At 37.8% G+C, this 12,877-nt stretch overlaps 1 protein-coding gene across 1 annotated transcript in view; it reads left to right on the top strand.

The window, feature by feature from the left end:
- Positions 1-11,008, top strand: part of LOC140187239 (heparan sulfate glucosamine 3-O-sulfotransferase 3A1-like) — a 184,941-nt gene extending 173,933 nt beyond the window's left edge. The window contains exon 2 of the mRNA XM_072242341.1: positions 9,001-11,008. Coding sequence (XP_072098442.1) covers positions 9,001-9,622 — 622 coding nt within the window. The 3' untranslated portion in view covers positions 9,623-11,008. The remainder of the gene's footprint in view (positions 1-9,000) is intronic.
- Positions 11,009-12,877: the final 1,869 nt, after the last annotated feature.

Here is a 12,877-nt window from a genome sequence, read left to right as displayed (position 1 = left end):
ATAAAAATAGAAATGTAAGAAAATACTCAGAAGATCAGGCAACATCTGCGCAGGTGAGATCATTGCAGATTAATAATCCTGCATTCAAACCCAGAATAGTGTTTTTCAACTCAGTATTTTTAGGTTTTTCAACCATTTCACTATTTTATTGATGGATCACACAGAAGGACACAATGCAGAAAATGCTGTATGTGTCACCTATTTTACGAAAAGGGGTGAACACCCATTTCTAGATATAAATGTTAATCCCAGCAATATTTGCAGTCTGGAATAAATTAAAGGCACATAAACGGTTCACCTGTCTAGATTATTGAATAGGTTCACAGCCAAAGTCAATCTTTAAGAATATCCGCAGACCGTATTCTCCAATGCATCACACTGAGCAAGCTCTTTTCATTTGAGATTTAGTTTTCAGAATGTAACGTGCTTTGCTGGGCACTGCTATTATGGACTGAATTATTGTACACAAAGCTCTCCTTCAAGCAGTGCCAGCAGTGTAATAAATAATTAAAATGTTCTTTTGACTTTTGGATTTTGAATTCCCTGAACTTCAAAACAGATTGAAGTTGCAGTGAACAGCTGTAAATCATTAATAATCCACTCTTGCACTCTTGATCCAACCCACAATCTTATAACCATGAGCACATTAACTGTAAATAATAGAAAGCTTTGTAGTTTGCCAAACACATTTAGCATTGCCGTAGATTTCAGCACGCCAGTGCTGGATTTCAAACACACAAACGGATCGATGTCTGGTGACAATCTGAAAAGAAGTCCAGTGCTGTAAAACTGAGGCCACAGTCCGTAGAGGATTATTGTTCAAGAATCAGAACATTCTGAATGGTCTGACTGGCCTCTTTCTGTGCTTTGAGATCCTGGGGCTTTCTTTTCGTCTATTTTACAATACAGTACATTTTCAAATGAGAGCTTGAAAGAGAATTGTGCTCAAAACAAGCCTTCTTTACATTTTTTCCTCAAGATGTTTCCATTCTCATGTTAAGAAAGACTGACAACTCACTTTGAAGATTTGGGTCATAAACTTTCATATTATTAGCACAAACTTATGTTATAAGTAGAGAGAAACAATTTTTGCAGGTTGGTGGTCACAGCCTTTATGGTGAACCTTTCAGTAGCAACCCTTAAGTAAGGGTGCAACAGTATGGCATAGCATGGGGGGGGAGTGTGGCAAACCATATATATGTTGTAACTGGGTTAACTGTCTGGACACGCCCCTCTGCTGACTGCCCCTGTGGCTCCTCCCACAGACCCCTGAATAAAGGTGATTTTGCCTTGCCCCTCTCCCTCAGTCCGGGGGCAGACACTCACCATGGAGGTTGTATTGTACAGCAAATAAAATTGAAGCACCTTCAATAACTCCAAAAGCCTTTCAGTATTTACCCTATTTCAGTCTTTTGGAGTTATTGAAGGTGCTTCAGGGAGTAGTAAAAATTTGGAACTCTTTTCTACATGGCAATTAAGGCTAGCACAATTAAGATGAATTGTTAAATTAAGATGACTATATTTGCAATATATGGGGGACATGGAAAAATAAAGGTATATAATGTTAGGGAACAGAATCAGCCATGAAAATGTAGTAAGTGAGAAGGAAAGTTTTGCTGTAACTATACTGACCACATCTTGAAAATGACAGAGCATTTTGGTTTCCTTATTTAGTGAGGGATTTACAGACAGAAATGGAAGAATGAGGAACATGGAAATGACAGAGCGATTAAGCAAGTACTCTTTATGGAAGAGAACACAGCAGACCATGGATCTCCAAATTCATCCACAGCTTTTAACTTAGATATGTCCATTATGTTCCCGAAGGCACACATTTATCCATGCAGATCTTGATGAAGTCGGTGACAACTGTAGCATATTCATTACATTGTGCAGAGGAGATTTACAAGAATATTGCCTGGAGAAGACAATTAGAGCTGTGGGGAAAGATTGGGTAGAGATTTTTTGAGAGTGGAGGTGTTAAAGGCAAGGGAGGATTCAAATGAGATGGACAAAATAATGGAGATAAATAGAATACATAAGAAAACCCTAAAAAGGAAGAACCCACTTCACTTAGTTGAGGAGTCAATAGCCAAGGGCCACAGACTTAAAGGAATTGATCAAAGAATTAAAGGGGAAGGGGTGCCAGGAAATCCAGCTGCTATCAGGTTTTAACTTTTAGATTCTCTACGTTTAGTGATGATTTTTCATAGTAGTGAGAGTTATTGTAAATGGCTACTTTATTGCCAATGTTCATGCCATCCGGTTGGAGGCTACCCAGACGGAATATAAGGTGTTGTTCCTCCAACCTGAGTGTGGCTTCATCTTGACAGTAGAGGAGGCCATGGATTAACATATCAGAATGGGAATGGGACGTGGAATGAAAATGTGTGCCACTGGGAGATCCTGCTTTCTCTGGCGGACAGAGCGTAGGTGTTCTGAACAAGATGAAACCACACTCAGGTTGATGGAACAACACCTTATATTCCGTCTGGGTAGCCTCCAACCTGGTGGCATGAACATTGACTTCTCTAACTTCTGTTAATGCCGTCTTCCCCTTCTTACCCCATCCCCTATTTATTTATTTGTTTTGTTTGTTTGTTTATTTATTTATTTATTATTTTTTTCCTTTTTTTTCTCTCTCTGTCCCTCTCACAATAACTCCTTGCCTGCTCTCCATCTTCCTCTGGTGCTCCCCTCCCCCTCGCTTTCTCCCTAGGCCTCTCGTCCCATGATCCTCTCCCTTCTCCAGCCTTGTATCCCTTTTGCCAACCAACTTTCCAGCTCTTAGCTTCATCCCTCCCCTCCTGTCTTCTCCTATCATTTCGGATCTCCCCCTCCCCATCCCACTTTGAAATCTCTTACTATCTCTTCTTTCAGTTAGTCCTGATGAAGGGTCTCGGCCCGAAACATCGACTGTACCTCTTCCTAGAGATGCTGCCTGGCCTGCTGCATACGGCCAGCATTTTGTGTGTTGCTTCCTCTGTATCTTAGTTTGTGAGTAAACTGTATTCATATTAAAAAAAACTCCCAGATTAACAAGGAACTAAGTTTGATTGCCACTGTGTGCAGTGATACCTGATTCCAACAGCACTGGTGGCAGCACCATTAGTTAGAGGGAGGTGCCTACTCTTGTTTAAACCATGGAATTCCAATGTAATTGTGCAGATTTTGATATTAGGCCCAATGTTTCACTGTATGACTCGAGCCTTTGCCCTGCTGCCACAGCTATCAAGCCTCATGTATGTATATCTAATGTCCACTTCGGTACTATGTATAAACTGCTCCTGGGATCAAGTTAACATCTTAAAGAGAATGAGGATCAAGAGTAACTGGAGGGCGATCAAGTTTCAATGACTTTGCTGCCTTCTGCTTGATGATGTGATATTGATAGAAAATCTATAGGTTCCTACATAAAAATAGGCTGTTATCCTTATGCAGGTAAACAAAGAACAAAATCTGATCTTGACAGAAATGTAATACATAGCATCCAGCAACCTATGCTAAGCTGCTCTACATTTTTCAAATTTAAAAGAGATTTTAACAGCAACAAACTCACTTCAATTCAAATTATTTCATTTTCTCAGGTCACTGAATATCTCGTTAGTACTGTCTAACAGGAAAAAAAAGGCAATTCCACGTTTTTCTCAAATTCATCTTCCTTCATTCTACTTTTACCATGTTCTGAAAGACACTTATTACAAACTGGCAATGCTCAGTGATAACAAAGATGGCAACAATTTGCTAGAATTATAGCCCTGGGTGCTCATTACATCTCCTTCCAATGGTTGGGCATATAATGGCTATCATCATGACTATTATGTCGAGGTGTTGATTTGCAAAGCTGTCATCTACTAACTATTAATCCCAGTTATGACACAATCTCTAGCAAATCACAGCTCAAGGAACATTACACAGATTAGCTCCATGTAACTCCTGTAGTTCTTCTCACCTTTCATTTAATCCTTACTTTTATTTCCTGAATTGCATAACCCTTCTTGAATATATATATATTGTTTTAATTCTACTTTTTCTTCCCAGTATTTTTATTTTAGGAGTGAAAAGCAGCAGGTAGAAGTTTAACACATATTGTCTAATGGTGCAATCAGCTCCACACTGTTGATTACTATGGTTCGGCTGCTTATTAGTAGAGATCAGAAGAAAATCTAAGAATATGGGAAAAGAATCAGAAAATCCCAAAGAAGTTCATAGGAGACCAGGAATAATATGAAAAATAAGTTGATATTTTGGGTTGAATGAATTCTTGAGATTCAGAATGGATAGAAGATCCTTCATATCACACATGAAGCCCAGGTGGAGCAATAAATGTATCTATGTGTTACTTTATATTGGCTTTTAATTTCCTTTAATGATGGTCAAAATATTAGATTGTCCAAGTTTTGTTCCTCTATAATGGGCCGAGGTGTTTAAAAAGACTGTTATCAAACAATATCTAATTCCAAGGCATAAAAGAAAGTAAGGCAAGCATCCCGGGGGGGGGGGAGGAAGTACTGAGGTGGGAAGGCTTAAGTAGGGAATATGAAATTTAAGATCAAGATAACTGAAATTATGAGCCACCAGTGGGGTACTGGAGATACTCCAACAGCAGTATTGGAGATGCACATGTACCAAATTAAAGAGTTCATATGTCTCAAGGCTAGAGGGTGTGACAGAGATGGACAGAACAGAGGCAACCCAGGGATCTGAAAAGATGAAGTAGAGTTTTTGTTTTAGAGATACAGCTCAATAACAGGTCCAACGAGCCCACAACACCAAATAACACCCAAGTGACCAATTAACCTACTGGCACATTTGTCTTTGCAATGGGCGAGGAATCCAGAGCACCCAGTGGAAAGCCACACAGTCATGAGGAGAATGTACATACTCCTTACAGACAGTGGGGGAAGTGAACCCTGGTCACTGGCACTGCGATAGTTACACTAACCACTAAACTACCATGCCATCCCAGTTTGAAGATTGAAGTGTTTCCAAGCACAGGAATGGTGTGAGATGTGATTTTTGTTCCATGATTAGTCAACCTCCAACAGTCAGAAGATGAAACAATCAAGCCAGATTGTGTCTTCCCCTCACAGGGATGATTACTTTTTATCAGATCACTGAAAATAGGTTGGACTTCCGTTCAATTTTCCTTCAATGCTGATCTCATCACATTAGTCAGGTAGGCAGGACAGCAGGATCCCAGACTGAGGCCTTCATAGTTTACCATGAAAAGTCCAGTGTCATTTATGGGCCACATCAGTTGCTGGAGGCATTTAAAATTAAAATATAGCAGATCTCAATGAAATATCTGTATGGATGGCTCCAGAGTTTCATTCTAGATTGGATCAAGTTTAGTTTAGTCAGTGTAGAATGGCACAGTACTACAAATGCCACAAAAGAGTTGATACTTCACAGTTACCACCTTGGCTGTTGTCTGTGTCAAGTCTGCACGTTCAGCTGTGACTGTGTGGATTTCCTCCAGGAACTCTTGTTTCTTTCCATATCCTAAGGGCTTCAGGCCTTCTCGGTTAATTGGTCACTGAATATTGTTCCCAGTGTGCAGATGACTGGTAGAATCGATGGTGAGTTGATGCAAATGTCAGGAGAACATAAAATGAGATTCATGACGGATTAGTCGGTGATAAATGGATAGTTGCTGGGCTTGGTGGATCAGAGGACCTTTTTTCATTTCAGTATCTCTCTAGGAATCTATGGATACATATAATTGAACAGAAGCTCTGACTTTCACACTCTGCCATAGATCCAATTTAGGAATCAGTCAGTGAGATAAAAGCCCTCTATCTAGATGAACACTAATGCATTAATCACTCAGGAAAGATACTGGTGAATGGCTGGCAACCACGTACCTGTACTCCAGCAATAGTGTGCACCATGAGCATAAGAATACTAGGGCGGATGGAATATCTCAACAGAAAAGTCTCACGCCCGAATGAGTCTGCAACTGAAAAACAGAGTTAGAGCAGTTCCTCTTTCTATATCCAACAACAATATAACCATGGACAAAAAGTTTGATATTAGAAGACATATCCTCTATATTCAGGGGGAGTAGGGCTTCTACAGGACTAAATATCAGCCCTCTGCTTTGCTGATTAATCCCAACACTTTCTTCTGGGATAGACCCTGGAGCAGTGCAGCAAGTGAAGCCATTAATCTGGCCATTAATGTGTATTGTAAACTATTCCCAAACATCAAAGGCCTTCTTGTTATTGTGCTCATAAAATGCCCAGTGACTTGTTGCAAATGAAAAGTGCTCCCAGGGTTATTACTGGCCTATGATAAAATTCTACTCAGACAGGAATACATTAAAAATAGCAGTTCATGCATTCTGGGGGTTCTCTACTGATTGCTGCTTAACGTAAATTTAAGCCAAGCATAATTGTGACTGAAATGCATAATTGCAATGAACCAAATCATGCCATTCATTTGCAGTGTTAAATATTACAACGCCAAGACGTGAACCACTCATCAAGTAAAACCAAGTTATTCTGCTTGCTCAATGCTTACAGCAAGTAAAAAGTGATCAGTTAACAGGCAAAAACAGGAAATTAACACTGTGAACAATCAGTGGTTTTGGAAATATTCATCTATTCATGTTTGAATTTAAATTACCACATAAAAATTAATGGGTTGTGGTTCAAATTGGATATATACTTAATATGGAGTATTGTTCCAGTCTCAACATATCTTGGCAGACTAATTACTGACTCTATTAAGATTGAATTGAAGTGAATATATTATGTGACAATTGAGTTCCAATATGAGCAAACCTGAGTTTTAATTTATCTTTACCTCAGGACTGAAGGTAGACCAAATTTGAGGAAATAATGGATAATTGTAAATGGAACTGTGTTGAAATAGAAAAACGTGATCAATCTTGTGACCATCATCATTCATATTGGGCATAAATGATTTGGGAAATAGGGGCCGGATGAAAAAAAACACTGCAAATGGGAAACAAGAGTTCCCAGCACAATATAAGTTGGAAAGGTTATAAGATTGGGCCATCAAGATGACAATCCTTTAAGTACATAAATCTGAATGGTAGCAAACCTAGAATTGATGTACTGTAAGTAAGTACTGTAAGTACATCGATTGTATGGGTTGATCAGCCGAGGTGGCATGAAAATATTTTTTTTTCACTGTACTGTATCTCAGTACATATGACAGTAATGTGCTAATACTAATACCAAATTCATTCTGAACACTATTTGTTTACTTTTTATTGTTTGCATGATTTGTTTTTTTTCTCTCTCTCTACACATTGGGCGTTTGACTGCCTTCTTTAATGGGTTCTTTTTGGGTTTTGTGGCTGCTTGTAAGGAGACAAATCTCAAGATTGTATAATGTATACATACTTCGATAATAAATATACTTTAAACTTTGAAAAATAAAATCTCATAAGTGGATATGACAAAACTGATGTGTAGTCTCAATGCTTCAGCTTTCAGCCTTGTGTCCAAATGCCTCCATGTCCTCAATCCATCTCAACTGTTTAGTAATGCCACCCCACTGCCCCTCATTCCTTACCCCCACTCTTCTTCAATTGGCTTAAAACCTACTGGGTCCTGAACTTTCCTCATGTTAACATTGGCGGCTGCACCTTCAGTTACCTGTGCTCTTCACTTTCCTCCCTAAATGTCTATTTATTCCCTCACTGCCAGTATTTTTGATGCTATGCTTTTGATAGCCATACTTTCGTTTTCTCTTTTTTTTCTGCTTCATTAAACTATCTTATTGGGGCAAATCTTCAGTTCTCACATCATTACTAGAAACCCATCCATGTGCCCTTGCCTCCTACTCACCACAGTCTTTCACCAAGATCCAGGCTCCAAGTGTTTTGGCATACAGTACTCGGGCCATCATTCATGGAACTGCTTTGACATCTGGTATGGCCTTGTCCCCACACAGGGGCAATTTATATTGCTATGATGATTAAATTCATATGTTTGATACAAGTTGAAAACAGAAACATTGCTAAGATGTTATTTATTTTACATTTTATAGACTAAATGTATATTAAATGGCTTCATATTGAAAATAATGTAAAGAAATGATAAAAATCAACTACTTCTTCTCAATTTGAATGGGGACCGGTGTCAGGCTAAACACAGCTCAAGCTCAGCAGAGAGATTTTCCAGCTTGGGACCTGAGAAAATCGTGGAAGCTCACGCTGGCTTCCGTAAGAAGTCTAATGGAGCCACACAGGCAGCAGGGCTGGAGATGTTTCCACAGTTATGTGCATTGTGTTGTAGTGGGAGATCTGTCCCATAATGTAAAAGGTATTTAGTAAACATTATTTTTTGGTGGTTCTTCAGGCAGACCAACACCAATTAGCATAGTGTGAGTTAAGAGTTAACAAGTCAAACAAATGAATATCCATATGAAAGTGAGACAGATCAAAAATGCATTCATTTACAGACACAATTGCCTGTGCAGATGCTGGAAATCCAGAGCAACACACAAAATGTTGCAAGAACTTAGCAATTCAGGGGATAGAGGTGTATAGGGACTGAACATCCATAGTGAAAATGAGGCAACTATGGCTAGGGAACTTAAAGAGATTGAGAGTGTGTGAAGTGCCAGTCCAGATGATGGGATTTGGTCTGAAATGTTGTTTGTTTATTCTTCTCCATAGATGCTGCCTGAGCTGCTGAGTTCCTCTAGCATTTTGTGTGTGCATTCACAGGGTATTTTTGTTCCTAAACTGCTAGCCAGTTTTGCATCAAACAAAAATGCTCTCAAAAGCAAAATCTAGACTGAAGAGGGAAAGTCTCTCCTTTTCACAGACTGGCTGCTGTTGTGTTATCTCTCCAGTTCTGTTGCTTATTGATTTTACAAAGGAGAATTGGACAAGGGTTTGATGAGTAACTTATGATAAAGTTGATTTTTCCCCATTGTATTTGAATGGGATTTAATGTATTTAATAAATTAGCACAAGCAAAGCTCTAATATTTTTAATGCCAATTTATATTTCTACAGAAACTTGATGCCTAAAACTCTGGATGGACAAGTCACTATGGAGAAAACACCCAGTTATTTTGTCACTAAGGAAGCAGCTGCCCGAATCTATGCAATGTCCAAGGATGCCAAACTCATACTGGTAGTTCGGGATCCAGTCACTAGAGCTATATCTGACTACACACAAGCTCTCTCGAAGAAACCCAACATACCCAGTTTTGAGAGCTTAGCCTTCAAAAACAGGACTTCAGGTTTGATTGACACTTCCTGGAATGCGATCCAGATTGGCATCTATGCCAAGCACCTGGAGAACTGGCTTCTCTATTTCCCTATGGGACAAATCCTGTTTGTGAGTGGAGAGAGACTAATTAATGACCCAGCCGGGGAGCTAGGCAAAGTACAAGACTTCCTGGGTCTCAAAAGAATCATTACAGATAAACACTTTTACTTCAACAAGACCAAGGGCTTTCTCTGCTTGAAGAAACCAGAGGGAAGCAGCAAGCCCCATTGCCTAGGCAAAACGAAAGGAAGGACACATCCCAATATTGACCCAGAGGTGGTTCGGAGGCTGAGAGACTTCTATAGGCCTTTCAACATGAAATTTTACCAAATGACGGGACAGAACTTTGGCTGGGATAACTGAAATGTTAAATATGTAAGATAGTCACAACAGGACTATAAATATTAAAATAATGACAACAGAAGATATTCTGAATAAATTTAAGCAGGAATCTGTTGGAAGCAAGGATGTTCTTTCCTTATGTTCAAAGATACATTTTTTCTGAGTTATTTATTTAAACCAATAGCTACATATTAGACAAGAATATAGAATGAGCAACCTAGAAGTTTGCATTAGAGTTCAGTTTAACAGAAGTATTTAGATATTTGTTATCTCAAAACTACCAAAATCTTTAGCGGAAATTGTTATTTTTACAGAATTGCAAATTCTTTGTGTTACTTTATTCACAGATTTCTTTACATAAGGGTGCTAATTCTGTACTGGGTCATTTCTTTTACCTCATTTATGAGTTTTTTTTTAAAAAGCACACATTTAATAAAGTTTACGGGTATTTATAACAATATTATTTGTAATCAGCAATCTCTACGTCCCTGTTAGGATACTGTATGTGAGGAGCTGAAAGATTATGCATCATTTATTTATTCTGTCTTTTTGAGTAAATCCAAGGAAAATTTAATGAGGGGCAGTGGTGTTGCAAAATTAGTCTCTATTAGAAAAAAAAATAAATATATTTGTTCAATTTTCAGCATATATATAAGAACCTAAATATTTTTGGCTAAGTGAATTGCTAACTCCATCAAGGTGAATTTCATATATTTATATGAATTGTGGGTTCAGAATAAGAAGATCATCAGTTTAAAACTTTCGTCAACAAGGCAATGTATTTGTAACACAGAAAACTAGGGGTAGGAATTGTATTCCATTGTATGTCTCAAGTCACAGCAAGTAACAGCTGTGCAGTGGACTCCATTTATGAAATAAAATTCTGTTGCGGTCAGTGGAAACAAATTTCAGAAGTTAGTCCGCCGTTGGGATATTGCTCATTTAGCACATGTGTCTGATAAATTAATTCTAAGCTACAATTTTATTCAGCAGGAAAATAAAACTGATCAATGTTTTTGGGAATTTCTGTTGAACTTGTGGAATTTCTGTTATTCCCAAATAATCTGAATTTTCGTATCAGATTTATCACGCATCTAAATTGATAGCTACCATAATTCATCCCAGTATTATCAGCTCATTTGTGGTTGCCCTTCTGATGTAGCAGCAGATTGACATATTGTAGACTCGCCACATCTGCAGTAGTGAAGATATAGAGTTCCCTATAGTATTAAGAATAGAAGTATAGATTCAGGGGTAAGTGACATTCATTAATTTTCTCAGTACTAGACATACTTTTCTCATAAAGATCAGAACAGATTTATAGATGGTTTCAATTCATCATTTGCTGTCAAGTAAATGGTACCCAAAGTTTTAAACATCTATGTGAAATTTTATATGCAATCAGATCTGTAAACTTGCTAATCTCAGAAAAAGAGATATATTTGACAAAGGAGCTTGAGCGTTATTTTTTATGTAATACATAACGTGTTATTTTCAGCAACACTTAAACCTGGCACAGCCAATTGTGATACGGGTATTTAGTACAATATCAATTACACAGCATAATGAAGTTAAATATGAGTTGCTTCTTCAAAAGAAAGTCAAAATATTATTTATTTGAATAGTATTATTTTCACCTTTTGCCCTTCAATATATCTCTTCTGCTGTTGAAATGTAAAGATATTGATTGTCAACTCCATTACTCTCACTGCATAAAAGTATAAATAGACAGTTTCTCTTATCATTTGTCTCATGCTGGTCATGGAAACTGGTCCTGCCTCAATATCCAAGAGTGCAGTTAGTTATTCAGAAGATAAACCACCAAGGATTGTGCCAGTTCTGAGAAATGCTTTTTAATAGATTCTGCTGAAATGCCTTTACAGCTTCCCAATTACAAAAACTGCTATGAAAAAGCACAACTGGGTAGTGTTCTAAAATGCATTTTTTGCTTTAAGTATCCTTCAATATATTTGAGTGTGGTAACTTTGTGTGTTTTGACAATAGACATAAAATTAAAAAAAATCATTTCAGTTGCCAGGCCACCACCTGTGAGTAATCTGATTATACATAATGGACAATGAATTTCCAAATGAATGGAAAACTGCTCAGAATTATTATATGGTGTGCACTATTGATAAATTAAAACTAAACACACGCTTTTAGTTTGTACTTATAAATGCCATTGCATTTTTTAAAAAATTACAAGGGACTTAATACTTATTGTCTCTTGTAGACACAACAAGTGAAGATTCACAGCGGTGATTAATTCAAGCTGGAGCTAAGGTCTTCTATATGGACTTCTAAAGAAATATAGCAATAAATCACAGAAACTCTTTTTGCACTGATTGTAAGTTTATATTTGAAATTACTTGACCTTTTTTACTGGTTCAGTTGATTTTGAACAAATACCAAAAATCTATCAACCTCAACTTTGATTACATTCAAGAACAGGTTATAGGTAATTCTCTGGAGAAAAGAATTCCAAAGATTTGCGGCTCTCTAAGTGGAAAAAGAAGCCTCTTGGCTTCAGTACTACATCCTTCATCATTTATTCAGAATTATGAAACCTAACATGAGACTTTAATGAAGGAAAACAACATCTAAGTGTTTGGTTTGTCATATCCTAATCATAGATGTTCCAATAAAATCTCAAAACTGATGCTACATTGCTACAAGACTTAACTCTTAATTATTGATGACTATTTCAGTTTCCAAGGTGATTCACCTAAATTGCAGGTAATATAGGCTTTTAAAAAGTTTTAGAGACTCAGATTCGTAGGCTGATTTTCCAACATAAGGCCATCCTAGTGATGGCACCTTGACTGGTGTCTACAGATGGCATTCAAGATGTCTATGAAAGGCTTAAATTTTGACCACAACATCCTGAACAGCAACAACTCAAGAGCAACTTGCCAACAGTCATCAACAAGGATGCATAAAAGGTACAATGGCAGGATCATGAATCCTTTGGTAAGTGAATGTGTATATATTATGTAATGACATGATCATAATGTGAAGTAAGTATCTGTGTCATTTAGTTAGGCTATATTAAATTATACACTCTTGACCTGACGCATCTTCGAGAAATGACTATACTTAGAACTTAGTAACACTGAAAGACTGGTTCACTGCATATCTCCACTACACTACAATGCTACCATCAGAGCTACTGTCATTTCCCTAGGAGAGTGTGGCAGGCACAAGAGTAATCCCTGCAAGCTGGACAAGTGCTACACCTGCCCCTATGCCTCCTCCCTTACCACTGTTCAGCACCCT

This window comes from Mobula birostris, chromosome 24, assembly GCF_030028105.1.
Source record: "Mobula birostris isolate sMobBir1 chromosome 24, sMobBir1.hap1, whole genome shotgun sequence".
Taxonomy (NCBI): Eukaryota; Metazoa; Chordata; class Chondrichthyes; order Myliobatiformes; family Myliobatidae; genus Mobula; species Mobula birostris.
The sequence above is the reverse complement of the archived record's forward strand: the minus strand, read 5'-3'. Positions and strand labels throughout refer to the sequence as shown.